This window comes from Oenanthe melanoleuca, chromosome 1 (genome assembly GCF_029582105.1).
Source record: "Oenanthe melanoleuca isolate GR-GAL-2019-014 chromosome 1, OMel1.0, whole genome shotgun sequence".
NCBI classification, from domain to species: domain Eukaryota; kingdom Metazoa; phylum Chordata; class Aves; order Passeriformes; family Muscicapidae; genus Oenanthe; species Oenanthe melanoleuca.
The window spans coordinates 65,513,700-65,531,762 of NC_079333.1; the positions used below are offsets into that span (position 1 = coordinate 65,513,700).

The 18,063-nt window shown below is 37.5% G+C and overlaps 1 protein-coding gene across 2 annotated transcripts in view; it reads left to right on the plus strand.

Moving 5' to 3' along the window:
* Positions 1 to 18,063, plus strand: part of SCEL (sciellin) — a 67,324-nt gene that overhangs the window by 12,453 nt on the left and 36,808 nt on the right. For both annotated transcript variants that reach the window (XM_056488310.1, XM_056488319.1), the window contains exons 2-3: positions 9,437 to 9,549; positions 15,637 to 15,714. In XM_056488310.1, coding sequence (XP_056344285.1) covers positions 15,672 to 15,714 — 43 coding nt within the window. In that variant the 5' untranslated portion in view covers positions 9,437 to 9,549; positions 15,637 to 15,671. The remainder of the gene's footprint in view (positions 1 to 9,436; positions 9,550 to 15,636; positions 15,715 to 18,063) is intronic.

The following is an 18,063-nucleotide window of genomic DNA, read 5'->3' on the forward strand; positions in this document are numbered from 1 at the left end:
AACCTTCTAATTTTGTGGATAAGGGAGAACAACAAGTCAGCTGAATTCTTTTCCAGGAAAGCTGGAAGGGGAATGTGGAGGGCTGATGCCATTTCTGTGATACCATTTTCAATTTTACTCCTGCAGATGAACTACATTTCAATATATGTCATAAATCTGTTTTGCTATTTTTTCTGTTATTTGAACAGGTGAAAAATTTTACTGGATTGCAAAGGTATTTATTAGTAAGGAAAGGGTCTTAAACTGATACTAACAAAGTAAAATTCTCTCCATGTTTACATATATGCATACTCTCCACATTTGTCATGTAAATAAAGAAGAAAATCTGAAGAAAGAAAAGTGACAATGCTGTATGACTCTCAGTTGAGGGGCTGAATAAGCCTTCACTAAGGCTTATTTTAATACCTGGTGAATCAACATTCCACAGAGAAATGGTATCACTTTGATTGTATTGCTAATTGTTTGCATCATCATCAAAGAATTAGGAAAGAATTTTAATGCAATTTTAGTTATGTGCCTTATACGAATTTTGACCATAGGGGCATAACATGACAGTGGCACTCCTTGTTCAGCCCTGTATTCTGTCTCCAACAGTTGACAAAAGCAAAATTCAGGAGTTCAGGAAAGAGAGGAAGAACAGGGAGAGCATTTAAGTTGCTTTCCATAAGTGTCCCTAGAGTCTCTATCAATTTGCTTGTCAGGCTCTTCTTTAGCCCAATGGAACTTCTGTTTATTTAGTAACCATCGCTGCTCTTCTCTTCCACAAGCTTGTGTCTCATTAAGCTATTTGATGTATGGGTACACACACATGCCTGTATAAGTACAAACATGCAGACACACACACACATGAACAAGTACAGGCAGACACGCATATAAATAAACTTGCATTTCATAATCTATTGGAAATACATCTTCCTGCAGTAAGGTCAGCTTACATCCATCCAATGTATAGAAACACCTCTCTTTTTTTTCCTTCTTCCTTCTTCCTTCTTCCTTCTTCCTCTCCTCTCCTCTCCTCTCCTCTCCTCTCCTCTCCTCTCCTCTCCTCTCCTCTCCTCTCCTCTCCTCTCCTCTCCTCTCCTCTCCTCTCCTCTCCTCTCCTCTCCTCTCCTCTCCTCTCCTCTCCTCTCCTCTCCTCTCCTCTCCTCTCCTCTCCTCTCCTCTCCTCTCCTCTCCTCTCCTCTCCTCTCCTCTCCTCTCCTCTCCTCTCCTCTCCTCTCCTCTCCTCTCCTCTCCTCTCCTCTCCTCTCCTCTCCTCTCCTCTCCTCTCTTCTTTTTTCTTAATGTTGATGCCAAATAGCTCTTGCACCAGGGGAGAATTGAAATACACCCTTCTCAAACTATTTGTGATGTTTTTACACTTACACCTCTTTTCAGTTCTAGCTTGTTCTATGTGGGGAGAAGTAATTATGCATTTTCAGTTATCTTTTTTTTAATTCTCTGAACCTTTTTAAGTTCAACTGCATTCTTTCTGATTCGCATTTTTGTCTGTGTCTTATTTTTGCAGTTATGGATTTAAGAACGAATTTCCTAACAACTCTTCTACAATAAGCTGTTCTATGCTAACTATACCACAGCCAGCATCTTCCAGGAACAGGGAATCTTTCTTTCATGCCTACATTCAGCTTTGATGTGGATAGAGAACAGGATCACAATCTATAACATTTGGCTATCATGCACTGCAGCTAAGCATTGCTGATAACACCAATATTGAATGTATGTCAAAGAGAGATTTCATTAAATAGGTGGGATGCTGGTTCATTGGGCTGTTTTGACTGGTATGAAATTTCCATGTAGGTTTTCAAATGACAATCAAGTTCTTAGTCAACTAATTCTATCCAAATAATAAAGGAAAGAATTACAAGAGAAGGCTGCTTAGCCCTAGCAGGAAATCTGAACACAATACCAGGGCAAGGAGAGGAGAACCAGTCTATCAGATAAGTGTAATGTGAACTTCCTGACATGGATATCATTCTACAGGGCAGATACATGTCCTTATCTGCACTATTAAAAAAACCAGCCTGTGGGGGTTTTCTCCTATGTATTTACAGTGCTCAAGACCAGTTAAATGCTGTAAGAACATTTCAGACAAGGAGCAAGAAAAAACTTTCCTCTTTTTAACTTAGCCTCTTCTAACATCTTTTAAAGAGATGGCTTTTCCTGAGACTAGCACTGTTTGTTCTTTCCCAGAGATTTGACAGAGTAGGGATTTGACAGAGATATTACAAAGTCACTCTTTAATGAAAAAAGCACATCTAATCATTATTCTCACAGTCCCTCTACTACTATTGGTCACAATCTGATTCTCATTTCTTTAGCCACCTATGTGAATGATCTTTGTTAATTCAGACACTGGTAACAAATTAATAAGAAAGCGATTGTCAAAAACAGAAGTTACAAAATGGTTACAGCCATTGAGCTGGTACCACACAGGTGTTATTTGACTTCACCAGATTTTCAGCACAATTTTCCTCAAATAACTAATCTTAACAGTAACTGATAAAATGAGTAACTGTGTTTTTTAGCTAAGGCAGTAATGGCAGTGGTGCAAGATCAAAATACTGAAGTTTAGCTTGCTATGGACCAGACTTTCGGGGACTTCTGAATTATATTTCACTTATTTGCAGAGTAAGGACCTATTCAAATTGTGGAAAAATCAGGCCCAGTAACACTGAAGTCTATGTACCTCCAGGAAATGTACTGGCACCTGCTACGAACAGAAGACACTGCTCAGACATTTTCTGTGGCAACTAGAAGATGTAAAAGATTTTAGTTATTTTACATACTATTTATGGCATTTTTTCTTCCTCCTTTAGTTTATGAACTTTGCCACACCCTTTGGGAGAACAATGAGTTGCTAATACATCTACATTATGACTAAGGTTTTCTAAGCATTCAAAAAATGCATATGAAAAAGCTCTGACAGTACTCCTTCCAGTATTGAGAAAGGTGTGGTTAAAAAAGGATTGCATGCCTTACTTTAACCAGTTGAAAGGTCGTCCCCAGGATCCTACAATAACTAAAGGAAATGGCTTGGCTGGCAAAAGTTAATCCATAAAACATAACATTATCTCTGGTGCATTATGATATTTAATAGCAGATTTTGTGAAATGCTGTACTCACTTTGACAGTAACTTAATCTAGTGAAAGTGTTTTAAGGTTCTTCTGCCTCTACACAGCAACTGTTGCTACATCATATTAAAAATAACTCTTATGTCTATCTATTTTAATAATCCAAGTGATAAAATACTGAGAAATTACAGCATAAAAAGAAAAATGAGAACTCCATGCATAGTATTTAAATACTTATTTTGACAGTAGTGACGCCAGTATTTCTATGCCACATAAAATATCTGTATCATTATTCTTTCTCCAGTAAATATTTAAATTTTCAGGAGGTAGAAAACCCCAGGTAATTGTGTTCACTCGCACAAAAAATTAAAACTCAGTGGTTAAGGTAGTCTGCTGGTAAAAATAAGCTGTTATCAGCTGTTGCTTTCTTGTCCTGTTTTTGAGAAGGTTAGTTAAGTGTGTATTAAAAAGTTAAAGAGCACAGTTACCTTTCTCAAACACTAGAAGGCCACAGAAGGAACTTGCCATAAGATAAGCCACCACAGTGGGCACAGAAGGGAGGAATTTGAGACAGGAAGGCCCTAATTCCAGGTCTGGTAGAGGCAAGATCTGGGTTAGCACATCCTGGTTAATGGATCTGGACAAAAATTCTCACCATGGTGAACTCTGTGAAAAGTAGCAATGGCTCATACGCATACCACTGGTCAAACAAGAATCAGTCAATTTATGGGACAGATGGCATCTGTGACCACCAATGGCCACCAAGGCCCCCCCACATATGTCTCCATGGAACTAGGGCTGTATAAAGGTGATACTGCTGTCTGTGTGTTTTAGGATAAACTACTTGCCTGTAGAACTTCCTAAGTTAATGGCTTGACGTTTCAGTAGTCTCAGTTCTAGGGGTAGGTTAACAAAGCTTGGGAAGCAAAATATATCACTACTTGTAGACACAAAGAAAGCAGAGTTTACAAGCTACAAGGACATTTGGGAGGACTCCCAGGATAAGAAAAAGCTAATAAACACATTTCACAGACGGAGATCATGACCACTGACTCATAACCCACTGATCCAAGAAACCCACCAACTCAAAAGAAGAGAAAGACTGAGCATGCAGACTAATTAGCTTTAGAGTAGAGGGAATAATTTCATTCTATCAATAGAAGATAGAATACTAATTACTAAGAGATGTATAAATGGTGAAAAGTTTTGAACAAGCCCAGGATCCCCATCTGTCTCTCTCTCTCTCCTTCCCCCCCACCACAATCCCCTTGTCCCCCTCACCTCTTTACTATTTCTTTTTATCTCTCTCCCTCACTTTTCCTGTTCAAATAAATCTGTATTATTGACTTAAGGCCTCATCTTCACCTCAATTTGGGCAGAGGCATCTCTTAATCATCGGATTTGTAACAGCATGAGCCTTGCATGTGAATTAGGCAGAAGACTTCTAATTTTTGAGTATGAAGGAAAGGACAAAGTTATTACAAATACCACAGGCACCTGGCACCCCTTGTAGTTGCCCTTTTGCAAGGCAGCTCCAGACATTATCTACCTTTTAAACCCATATCCTAGTAAGAGCAAGGAAGCCCATGAAGAAAGAACCTTTCCATATCACACTAGATCATTAGTATTTTATTTTGTTTATCCAGGAGCAGGAGCACCAGAATCTTCAGAGGGAATTTATAATGCTAGAATAACCTGCCCCTCTCCTCTGTGTTGCAGCCATGAATGCTGCTAGGATTCATAGAGACATTCATAATCTGGTTCTGAGTCACACATACCTCTTGGTAAGGGTGTACCCACAGGCAATATATTCCCTTGTTAATTATTTTGACCAGAGTGAAAAGTAACTCTGTATAAAGAGGTAGCACAGGTCCCAGCCATCAGTTTATTTTATGTAGTGCTGGATTAGGAATATAGTGAGGAGCAGGCCTTGTGTTAGTCACCTTCAACAGGAAGGTGTCACCCTATGCATGAGCATCTCTTCCTTTTCTATTTGCTGCACTGGGCTCTTGTGCATAAGTGACCCCTTCCCTTTTGATTTAACCTCTTGGAACTGCTGTCTACATACATAGGTGAGCTTACACTAAGCTTAAACAAGAAAAATGTGCAGGTGGCACAGATGTGCAACACACCTCCCCGATAAAGATTACATCAACCAGCTGTGTCACTCTGCTAAATGCTGCCTTGCAGCTGGGCACCATCCACTGCCCACACCTATCTATGTTTCAGAGTGTTTAGTTGCAGTCATCTTTTGACATGAGCTCTATCAAACACAATTAAATTTGGAGAAATCAGGGCCAATGAATAGAACCTACCAGTTAACTTAGTAGGAGTAGAATCTGGACCTGAGCAATATCCTCTGTCCATACTATTATCACACACATTCTTTGACATAGTATTGTTCATGCCAATTATCTGTCTCTGAAAAAGACTTAGGCATGGACAGATTTCTCTGTTACAAGCTCTGGACTGCTTTCAGTAGGAGTGTGGATGAGGTCACACAATTCTTTTTGAAAAGCAACTTTAGTGATACAGGTACAGAACATGCTGTGTTCCTTGTCCTCAGGCCAGATATTGGGCTTGGGTATGTTTCATTTAATAGCATAAATGTAGCTGCTTTATCTGATTTTGAAACTAAAAAATGGAATATTATTTGCTAGACTGTCTTCACATCTTCTGGATGTACCAATTATAGAATCTTATAACTCATAATACCGCACTTAAACTAATCCTACTTGGAAAGTCTGAAGTATTACAGGACTTCTCCTTTGGAGGACTGAGTGTATGAAAAAGTGTAACATATCCCTCCCTTTTTGGGAGGAGTCACAGAATCATATTTGTCCAAAAAGTGTCTTCTGAGTCACTGCTCATTCCCAATTCTGTGCTGTGAATATACATAAAAGCTCAATGGAGCTAGCCTACATTATGCTATTTTCATGATGCCATTTTATAAACCTTAACAAAGATATGGATGTAGCACAATATTTTGCAGTATGTTTTGTACTGAAAAATGGAAAAAAACAACAAAAATTGACAAGAAAATCATGTAGAGAAAAATACGTTATACTAGCATTCAAGAGACACAGACTTTTTAGAAAAGTGTAGAGCACAATCATCTTGTTCAGAAAACTATGAGAGTTGGGAAGTATGGTAATATTTCTGCTGTAGGATGCTATAAGCATTTGACTTTAATAACACTGAATAAGCCATTCAAAAGTAAATAATGGCACTTCTGAAATACTTATGTTGTTTTCTGCCAGTGCTACTCTATTTTAGAAGTCAACATCCCCTACTGGCAGTTTCTTAGCAGGCATTGTGAGAATTCCTTGGGTGGCAAATAAGCCTCCATTGTAGATGAGGTATTTAAAATGAGCCTGCTTCAAACTCCAAACTGTGTTAAAAACTAAGCTGCAAGAGATAGTGACCTCTTATTACTAACCACTAATGTGTCCCTATTGCTGGCTATTAATAAAGAATGAAGAAGATTTATTGTAGGGAGGAATTCTAAGCTATTTCTTGTTTTCTGTCATAAATTGTGACAGGCCACACACTCTGCTAAATCAAACTATCAGAAGGATTTTGATGGGTTTATATCCAGTTATATAAGCCTAGGATATTTCCAGTTATGTCTGTATCAATTTTTCAGAGAACTCCCTCATTTCTTCTTGAGATAATGACAAGCAAAAGCACAGTATTTACATAAGTCCCAGCAAGTAGATTATTGATAGATAAATAGATATGAAACAAGTTACTGTTTGCTCCAAAGCACCTTACTGGCTGAACTAAAAAGAAAAATAAAAAAATTGTTGAAATGTGAAAAATCAATAGTAGTACATGGCCCAGTGCAATGATTAGCTAAATTTCACACTCAGTTGATTATCATCAGTTGTCAATACAAATTGTTTGTGTTTTGCATTGCACTTTTCTGACACTATGGAAAAAAATCTGTGTCTAGAATACTATCTGCCTGTGCTTCAACTTGGATGTTTTTTTAAGAGTGAGAAAGGTAGTAAGGAAGAAATAATTCAAGTACTGAAATAGCCTGAGAAATTACATTTTGCTGTATTTCACTTCTATCCTTCCTTCAATTTAATATGGACCCCATCCTAGAGAATTAAAAGAAAAATGAAACCTGACTGCAAGACAGTTCACATGGTTGGATTTGTGAGTGTTAATTGTTATATTGAGATACAGAGGCAAAGTTTGAGTTCCTCTGAATTTCTGAAAGCTGAATTACTTCAGAGTATGCGAAGTTTTTTTCATGGAAAATAGGTATGGGTCATTTTCACTGTTATAGGTATGCTGAAACTATTCAATTCCTGATACAAAGCACTGCATCATATATTTATTCACTAGGAACAATGCTTGCATGTGGTTACAATATAGAAAATGGGACAAACTGTTTATTAGTGAGTCAGCTTTGCTTTAGTCTAAAAAAGTTTAAATTATTTTTTACAGCTTTGAAATATTATGTGATCAGCATAGCTAACACCAAAACCTCACCATCCAATGAATATACTGGTTGTCACAGATCAGCCACTAAAAGGCAGCTGGCCTGCTTTATTCCTAGGCTGAGGTCATACCATTGCTGGAATTTCATATGTATGCATTTTCCTATAGACTGTCTATTCTGTCACACCAGACACCAAAGACTTAGCAAGGACTGCCTAAAAATAAGCCTTGGGCTTAATTTGGGTAGCAGAACTGGCCTGCTCTGCCCCATAGTTTCTTCTCTGTGTTCAAAGGCCATAAATACAGGAAAATATTAATTTAACTTCTCCAGACTGTATTGTTTGCATCTCTCTTAGTGTTTCTCAAACACTTTAGCTAAAGAAGGCATTGCTGTCAGACAGGTTAAGCATATCTCTGATTTACAAGTGGGGCTTCTCTGGTTGATTGGAAAAGGATAACAAATTCATATCACGTAGCACCTGAATTTTGAAAGAAAAATGTTTCAAAAAGGAAGATATTCCTAGTCTCAGGTGTTATAAATAAAAGCTAGATGTCCATTTCAAATTAAAGTGCATGTAGATTTTTTAAAGCTAATACCTATTTAATGCTAATTCCTCATTTCTAATGATGAAAGACATCTGTTTCACATGGAAGGCAACTAAATTCTCAGTATGTCTGTAAAGAGATGTATTCACAAAAGTTTCCTCTTGACTGTACAAAGATAAACATAGTACCTGAAAATTCCAGAACTGCTGTAAGTATTTTTTATTTTAAGAGACACAGAACTTGAGATGTACAAAATTTAGAAATGTGTGTGTGCTTGTATTCATTAATTCTGAGATTTGTGGTAGTTAATAGTTTGTATATGGTATTTACTTGTCTACTGCTCTGCTTCATCAGCTGTATTTTATCAGATAGAACCATGTTTGGAGAATATCTACATACTACTAAGTACCAAGCCTATGAGAAGGTTACCATGAACAAAAATACAGGCTATTACTAAGTTCATTCATATCAGTTTGCTTTTTTTGTGTTCAAAGAAATTCTTAATTTTCACAAAAGACAATAGGACTAAAACTTGGCCAGCATTTTGCTAAACGATTCACATATTTCATTACAAAAGTTCCCCAAATATAAAATAAGGTGGGCTTCTATAAAATACATTAAAACCAGCCTCTGAATCTTAAACAGAAGCATGGAGTTGTATGCAGTATTCCTGTAAGAAAAGTATTGATTTCATACTACTAGCATTAAATCTATATTAATAGCAAGGCAGTTCTCAGCCTATGAACTTATTGGCAGCCATTTTAAAGAAAGAAAAATAAAGTGAACACGAGTTCTTCCCTCCTTTGTTTATTGCTGGCAATACTGACAGAGAATGCAAATGTGCCGAGATAAGAGAGACTTGCAACAAGATCTCATGTGGGAGGGATTTCCCCCCGCATCTTTTGCCTCTGCCCACATACCCAAACTGTGCAAATACTTAATGCAGTTCAGATCCCAGTGTGTGTGTTCCCCACATAACACTTCTGCAGAATTTTTCTGTGGTGAAATATGGTGTTACTTCATGTTCACCCTTGTAAACACCTGCAACTCTATAGCTGAGAGGCAGCCCCACAGCTCTGCAACATGTATTTCTGTGGAAATGCACTTCTGTGGAAAATCCAAATGACTCTAGTCTATTTTTCCAAACAATAATTGCTTGGTTTTCTGCTCCAAGATCTGCGAAGGCAGTTCATTTTGTGAAACCCAACCCTACTGCACTTGAAAAGAACAGCAAGCACATAAGGATAACAACTCACTCGTACTCTTAATTGATCTGGTATTTCTACAAGGTGCCACCCTTTTCCACACCTCCTACCTCCTCCTTAAGTGACTCAGCCTCTGAAGGAGAAATCTCTTGACTTTTCAGACAGCTGGATGGGGAAGAACAGTTCACCTCTCTGTCTGCTTTGATTGTGCCTCCCTTCCAAGCTGACTGACCACACTGAGCCACGCTAGGACACTGACTTCTACCATACCTAGGTAAGGATGTTTACTGCTCTGGTTTTACACTGTTCCCTACCATGCAGGGAAACTCTTACATTTTCAGATGCTCTGTGATTTCCTAACATCCAGTTTAGGTTGCTATTTCAAAGGAACTGGTTTTCAAGAAGCTTGGAGAGCTTGACTATGAAAATGCAGCTCTGAAAGTTTTAAAGTTTATGTGTTCAGATTCCTGGGACCTTTCTGACTTCTTCAGTCCATACCATCTTAATGATTTCATTATTTATATTATATTGCTAATTGTATTTTATTCTAGTGAAAATTTTCTGATGATAAAATCACTGTTTAGACCACTTTTCATGAATGGCTGTTTTAATGTCATTTTTACTCTTTGGTTTATTTAATTATTTGGGGATTTTTTTCCTTTATTTGGAATTTTTATCTAAAATTAATGAGTATTTACTATTTTCTCATTTTCTGGAATTATCTTTATTATTTTGAGAAAAAAACCCCTTTCATTTTCACCTTTGCCATAAGACCCATTCTACTTTAATGCAAGGACTTATCTATACAATGACCTAAAACATCGATAAACAGGAAGGGTTCTTCATCAAAAGTTTAATGAATTGAATGACAGAGCTGAACAAAGAAAATTAAAATTATCATCCCCTTTTCTACACTCTACTAAAAAAAGCATTTAATACTGGATGTGTATTCCTAATTTGAAAATACATACAAATTTGGAATGTGATTTAGTTGATTTTACATTAGTGACAGTTCCAAAGCTTCTTTCAAAACAGAATCTCCTCCGCCCACATCTTGAAAAACCAGTTTTGAGAACTCTTTCAGCTACAAATAGGTGAATGATTGCTGTCATACATTCATGTGTTCTCTAGTCCTACCTTGCCTGTTTTCTTTCTTGCACAAATACACGTTATTTCTGTTTTCTGAGTGAACTCTTGTCTGTGTTATTAGTCCTGTGGACAAAATGGTAGAGTAAAATATTTATTTAAACACAAGGTATTATTTCCAGAAGTTCACAAGTGTATTAGATGGCTGTTGCTCTGATGTGTAACTCCTGAGAAAAAACTTGTTTAGGAACACATTTTTGTGATATTTAATGTCAGTAAAATAAATGTGGAAAATTTTAAATGTAGTTTTAAGGAAAGGACAAAAAGATTAACTAATTGCCAAAGAAAGAAAGAATAATGTTACTGATGGCAATTGTGCAGGGAAGAGATTAGAGCATCGGTTATACATAAAGATCTGCACCTGACAGAAAGAGCCTTTAAGGCTATTTGAAGAGATCATATTTTTGTCTGTAGTAACAAGTTTGGATGTATGAAGGATTGTGAAGCCTTGAATGGTTCTGGTTGTGATGGTGATTTGCAAAACAGCCTTTATCTGCAATCAGGAAGTTCTTATTTGAGTGTAAGTATAGGTAGGCAGATCTGACAGCCCAGTCACAGCACTGTTATCTGAGGGGAGAAAGGATGGATATGGACAATAGCAAAATTGTTATTGACTTCTGAACCAGAAAGATTTTACCTCACACACTTACAGGGGCCATTATGCACATTATTGCCAGCTGCAATTATGTGTGTCCCCAGTGTCTTAGTTATTAGGGCTTGGAAACCTTTATCCCATATCAAGTCAGAATTACTTAATTCAGTTGCTTGCTCACACTATATATATTCAAGAGAAATGATGGAGGAAATAATGAAGTTTGCTGACTTGAAAGTTGTTAACTGAAAGCAAGGAAATACTGTTGTGTGTTTTATAACTGTGATTAAGACCAAATGTGCTTTTCTTTAAACCATCATACTCTCTACACTCAGCTCACATAAATGAAAGATAAGTCACATATTATAGAGTTAAAATTAAGAGCTACAAGGGAAAACAAAGCAAAACAAAAAGTAGAGCTGAAGTAAGTCTTGAGCCCTAATGGAATGATTCTAAAATTTTGAGCTTTAGTTGCTCACAAGATACTGACTGTTTGGCTTACTTCAGAGCAGAATAATTCTTCAAGAAGATAAAATTTTAGTGACAAGCTTCATATTTGGGATAAAGAAAGAAGTATCACCTATTTTCTTTTTTACATGGCAAATATTAGACGCTTTCAAAAAGCTGAACTTGAAGGTCATGTAGCAAACAGTAGCCAGCAAGCTGTGTTTGTATAGAGCCATGTATGAAACCTGCTCATTCCAGCTGGTGTTCCATGAGGACATGCCAACCTCAGCAACTTCCCTACAACTGAGGCTGGTTTAGCAATACAGCATGAGAAGATGGATGACAGGAAAATTCTGAAATATTCCCTTTTTTAAAATCAGTTGTTCAGCTGTCACTTTTTGTATCACCCAGTTCATTAATAATAGCGGAAAATTTGGCATTTTAGGCATTTGCATTTGGCAATGCTTTATAAGAAAACCCTCAGTAGAAAAACAAATATTTTGACTTTTAAGAGAAGGTGTATCTCTCTTGACTCCTTCATCATTTACTATGCTGAATTCCTTATTATACAGTGTGATGATAATGCAGAGGCCTCTTGGCTCTGTGCTGTGGAAATTAATAATGTTTTATTAGAAGGAAAATACATATCAACTGACTACTTATGAATAAGGTCTTAATCACTGTCATAGCTAGAAGCCAAAGAACAAATTTGTTTTTTGCTGGAATGAGTTCAGTCTGATGTGGAAATAAGGAATCTTATAGGAAATGCTTCTATTAGTATGTATTTTTTTAAATACAGCAATGCATATGAGTGAAGCTTAATCACATAGACAGCTACAGCCAAGAGCAGAAGGAAGGCAAAAGGACTCTGTGATGGAGGAATGGGTGTGTTCAGCTAATCTGAAAACTAGAAGGTCTGGCTTTCAGAATTTAAGGCAGGCCTGAGGTATTCTGCTGAGCAGTCGATGCAGGAGATGAAAAAGAGATGTAAAAGAGTAAATATAGGTATTTGTGATTAAAATACTGTTGGAGACTTGTGCTGCTTTTGGAGTAATTTCTTGCCAGGTTAGCTGGACTTTTGACTTCCCCTGAAGACATGTCTGAAGTTTTTTCTGAATTTCTTTGGGATTATGTTTGGATTTCCCACAAAACGTTTGAGGGTCTGAATCTAGGACTGGCATGTCTTAAAACCATTTGGGAGCTGCTCACTGGACTGGCCAGGGCAGTTTTAATTTTCATTTAGAGTTTCCTGACGCTGTTTTTAAATTCAAATTGCACTGGAGTTGCATTCCTGTTTGTTTTTGTTTTGCATTCCAGCTGAGTTGTTTTGCTTCAGTGGCTGAGATCTTATTAAGAGTGTCTGAACATAATTTGCTATTACAGCATAGTATAGAAAGCTATAACTCTGCTTTCTCACAATCTCATTTACAAAGTTAAAACCTCTTTTTTTTTTTTTTTTAATCTCCCTATAGTCTGAATAATGTGACAGTTCCAGATCTTTATGATCTGATATTTTATACTAATGTGGCCCCCATAATCTCTTGTCCGCTCCCCTTTGAAATACACAGATACAAACACACACTGAGTTCAAAATAGTGAAGACAAGGAAAAATGCTTTGATGAGCTCTATTCTACCTCTTTATGCAAGATTCTTTTCACTTCTAAGTCCTAAAATTTAAATCTTACTCTGATGATTCTTGATTGGGCTACAGATTAAAGTAGGATTTTTTTAAAATTTCCATTTTAAATTTTAATGGATTAATCTTTAATATACAGCTTGAAAGCTCAGAGGTAAAAAAAAGCCTTAAAGACAAAATGGCAGTACTCTGTAGGACTAAAATGCTTGGGTTTAAAATTTCAGAATACCTACCACATTTTCAGTGCTGACTGTAAAAGGGAGTGTACCTGTTTCTTATATTCATTTATGCATACTGCTTTTGGGTTGGGAGACTATGCAGCAATTTATTCTGGATGCTGTGCACATGGGCAACAGAAATATTGTTTTGACCTAAAAATATTTAAAAATTAGTATAGCATGAGAAAAAACACAGTTTTAATTAAATGTTGGAGGATGAAAGGAACACACTGGACTCTGATGGATACAAGAGGAGTTGCAAACCTCTTTAAAGTCGCTTTTCATTTTGTTTAATTTTCACAAAAGAAGTCTCCTTTTTCAAAGTTTTATGATTCATTTCCCTTAGCAAATGGCTTTAAAAGTACTTAATAGAAAATAAATCCAAAATCCTTCTATACAAACTTCTGCTTCTTGAGATTAAGTGTCAGTTCTCATTGATTGAAAAGATACTGAAATATCAAACTTTCTATTATCCTGGGACTGACTATATCAGATGTACAGCTGTACCTAACCTGAAAAAGTAAATCAGAGACCTATCATCCTGGGACAGTTCAGGAAAATTTATAGTGAAAGAGGTAACTATCTAAAAAAAACCTGCTTGCTTGATAACCTACATGAACAGTTTCTAGGAAAATCAGTGCACATATGATTAAAACTTTATATAAATATTTTTAAAAGGCATTTTATAACCTATTGCAAAATAAATAAGGCTCACCATAGCCTTGAGCGTGTTTTTATTGTTGGGAACCAGATCTGCAGTCACATGTTTTCTACACACACTGTGCCAATGTTTGCCTGATACCAACAACTAAGGTTAAAAAAAAGAATGCAGGCAGAAGCCTTTCAAAATGCCAGAATTTTAAACTCTAAGAAATATTTGGAATTTCACAACTAGTTAAGATACATGCAGACTTTGGACTCCAGTATTAGTTTTGTATTTATATCTTTACTTTCTAAAAAGATCTCTAGTTGTTTAATGCTTATTTTTGTTTATTTTGCTTGATTATTTATGTTGGGATTTTTTGGGAGGCTATTTTTTTGTTGTTTTTTTCTTCAGGTGGGGTTGGGATTCTTTTTGTGGGATTTTTTTGTTTTGTTTTTTGGTTTTGTTTTGTTTTGTTTTGTTTTGTTTTGTTTTGTTTTTAATCGTGCGCTATTTTAAGTAATTGTTGGGCAGCAAAAGCATAGATAAGAAAAATCTGCTCTAGGTGCAATCCATTGTGGCATCCACAATGTTTTATTGTCTGTGTAAGCATTATTCTTAAGCTTTTGCCAGAATCCAAAATCTTCACCTTCCATCAGTAAAGAAAGAGCCACAGGCCTTGGTGTCTCCATTGTCTTTTACATGTGTGAGCAATAAATTTTATGTGTAAGAAAAAAAACATAGCTCTGTCATCCAGAGAACTGGAATGTTTCTGATTTTTAAGGACCGCTTCTGCCACAGAAAGAGTTTTCTGGTGCTTCTGTAAATTTTAGCAGCATGACAGTGAAGCTGGTTGTGAGCTTTCCAGCACAACATTCTTTTCTTGGAAAATGCTGCCTTCCAAAAAAGAATCAATTCACTAGAGGGTCAGTTCTGCCCAAACACTTGAGTCAATGTTAGCATTTGGGGCTGTTTTTTAACTTAAGGGAGAATTTTCTGTCATCGAAACGTCATTATGTTCTGCTTGATGCTTTCTCTAGGAAAGCTGGTATTCACAAGCCAGTTTTAAAGCAAAACATGACATCTTTTGAGTGGCTCAACTCCCAAATTATATATATATATATATATATATATATGTATAGATTTGGAGGCTTTTAACCTGATTTGAAGTGAGGGAAGAAGTCAGTGACTGGAAGACTGTTGCAGAGCAGCAGAACTGCTTTCTGTCCTGGCCCTCTGCATTAGCTGCTGGCCACTGAAATGGAGGGACCCTCAGCAGGGCTGGATGAGCTTACCTGTGCTCCAGGTGCTGTCCAGGGACTGATACCATCTTCCCATTTGGCTCATCACCTCAACCTGTTCTTCAGTGCTCAGTCTTGCCTGCTGAAGGCTCTCAGCACACCAGGAGTTCTCAGGGAAGGAGCCCCCAGCAGGGAAGGGGCAGTGTGACAGGCAGAGGGGAGAGCAGGAAAGCACATCGTTGTCACCAGGCAGGGAAAAGCCACCAGGTTCCCTCTGAGGAGAGCTGCAGCCGGCCTTAAGCCATTCCAGCCTGTCAGACTTAACTTGTGCAAGGAGATGATAGAAGTGGACAACAAACTTGACCTGTCTTTGGGGCTGATCCCTAATCTCGCTGTCAACGCTCACTTCCTTCTTTTTTTGTCACATTTCCTTCTAGATTCCCGCAGAAGGACGGAACAATCCACGGAACAAATGTCAGCTTTCAGCATACGGAAGCAGTCTCCCAATCAAAGCGGTAATGTTGTCTCCTCTGTTCCCTGTCCCAGGGGCGCCGCAGGCTGAGGCGCGATCCCTCCTGCCCAGGCCGCTCCGTGCCCCGGCCCAGCTCCCTCACGGGCCGGGAGCGTGATTAGGGCCTCTGTGACCCTCTAAAGATGCCAGACTGTTGGTGCTGTGGGTGCTATTGGTGCACAGACTGTGGCTGGCAGGGATCCAGGCCAGAACATCCCCCTGGGCAGTGGGGTGTGGTGGAGCGGGGCAAGGTGGTGTGGGCGTCGTGGAAAACCCGCAGGAGCAAGGTGGCTGCAAGGGCAGTGGGAAGATCCGCTGGTCTGTGACTCGCACAGGCAAAATGAGGAGAAATCGAGGGAAAGTTGAATGGGGGAAGAGAAGAGAAAAGCTGTTTAATGTCCAATGGGATTGCTTACTCCTCTGGCAGAATAAAACTTGAGGAGGGCTGGAATTTGATTTCTATGCAGAGAAATAACCAGAGGCAAACTAGAAACATGGTGAAATTTTCTATTTCCCTGAACCTCAGAAATATTGCTATAGACTGAAAGGTTTTGAGCTGCATGAGGACCTGGTTCAGGTGGGATGTGCCAGGCTTAAGTGCACCAAAATTCATGTAGCTACAGCAGGGAGCTGCTTGGCTCTACTGTATTGAGGACATCAATTTTTATTGTCAAGTAGAGACAGAGATGAGCTACATCTGCCTGTGCTTGTGTGACCCAATCTGTTGCATCAAATTGATGTTTAATTTTTTAGCTGAAGCTTGGGAGAAAATTCATTAGGCCAGAAAACAGTACTGTTCTGCTAGCCCAGTGCCTCAGGCATTAGCAGATTGCCTGCTAATCTGCTAAACACTTGTCAAGTGTTTCTTGACAAGAAAACAATATATATACTCCTTGTCTCCCAGCTTTATACAAGGTTTCATGAAACATGCTTTGCACTTAGCCATTTAAAAAGCCATGATTTCTGAGAAATCCAAGTGATTTTTGATGATCCACTGGAGTTATTCAGCAAGGCTGGGATTGCCTTCATTTTTTTGAAGTCTTTAAAGTCAGTTTTTAGTAAATATTTTTTAGTGAAAAACTAGCTGAATAGGCTGTGAACAGGCCAATGCAGAATTCATGCAGTGAGGATAGATTAGTTTTTGTTAATATACCATGATTGTCAGCTCATTCTTACAAACAGCATTTTCCCTGTCCCTGGTCATTTGTCAAATGGCTGGATCTAAGCTGTTTAAAAAGAAGAAAGCCAAACCTGGATATCAATGCCAAGAGACAGAAGCACACACCTGTGCTATCATAGCCATGGTTTCTAAATTCTCTAGCACCTCAGTCTTGGAGAGAGCATGTCCAACACAGAACCAGAGAGTATTTACAACTAGACAACATCAGTGATAGGTCCAAACCTTTTCATTCTTTTTCTTTCACTTAGCAGTATAGACATACCTATAGGGAATTAAAACAGGCACAGGTTGAATTACAGACATATATATATTTTTAGACTGAATTTTATCTCTCTTTGCAGATATAATTTTATTATTTTTATGGAATGTTATCTCTATTTTACCTACTTTTACAAAATAAAATTATTTAAAAATTCAGTCTTGACCATTGTCACTTAAGACAAATGTCTTATGCTTCATTATGATTTGGTCTTCCACTCATTATAGCTATTTGTCATTTTTTAATGTTATCACTACAGGTGAAGTTCTTGTACCAAATGCAAGAAGTACATTTTCTTATAAATCAGAGCAGAATGCCAAAGCACAGCTCTGACAAATGACATATTACTGAGTGTGTGTGTTTTCTCTGGAGCATGTTCTTTTACACACAATGTTTGCAGTCTAATTACTGAACACCAGATAGTAAGATCTCCTGAATTTTGAAAATCCTTTTGTGTGAATGCTCAGAGAGTGAGGAATTACTGGAGAAAACCATGAGGATCTTTAGAGGAAAACACAAGATCATCTGTATTTTTCATCAATTTTTTTAAAAAATTAATTGGTTGTCTTAACAAAGATTTTGCATATTTAATATTTCACTTTCTCTTCTCTGGAAAAAATTTGGGGCAAATATAGCAATTAAAAAGATGGAATTTCTATTCAGTCTGAACTTCTATCTTTTCATTTTAATAGGCCATGTTAAAATATCACATCAATAGTTCCTAATAGCTCAAACAGGCTGATGATACTTAAGTAGATGATGAAACTTAGGTAGACTGAGAATACTGAACAATAATCATTGCATATTTTTGCTTGCAAAAAGGGCATGGAAAAAATCGTCATGAAAAACACGAAGGAGATAAACATTAGTTTTCTAATACAGGGAAAAATCTATATCCTCCCAAATCCAGTGAA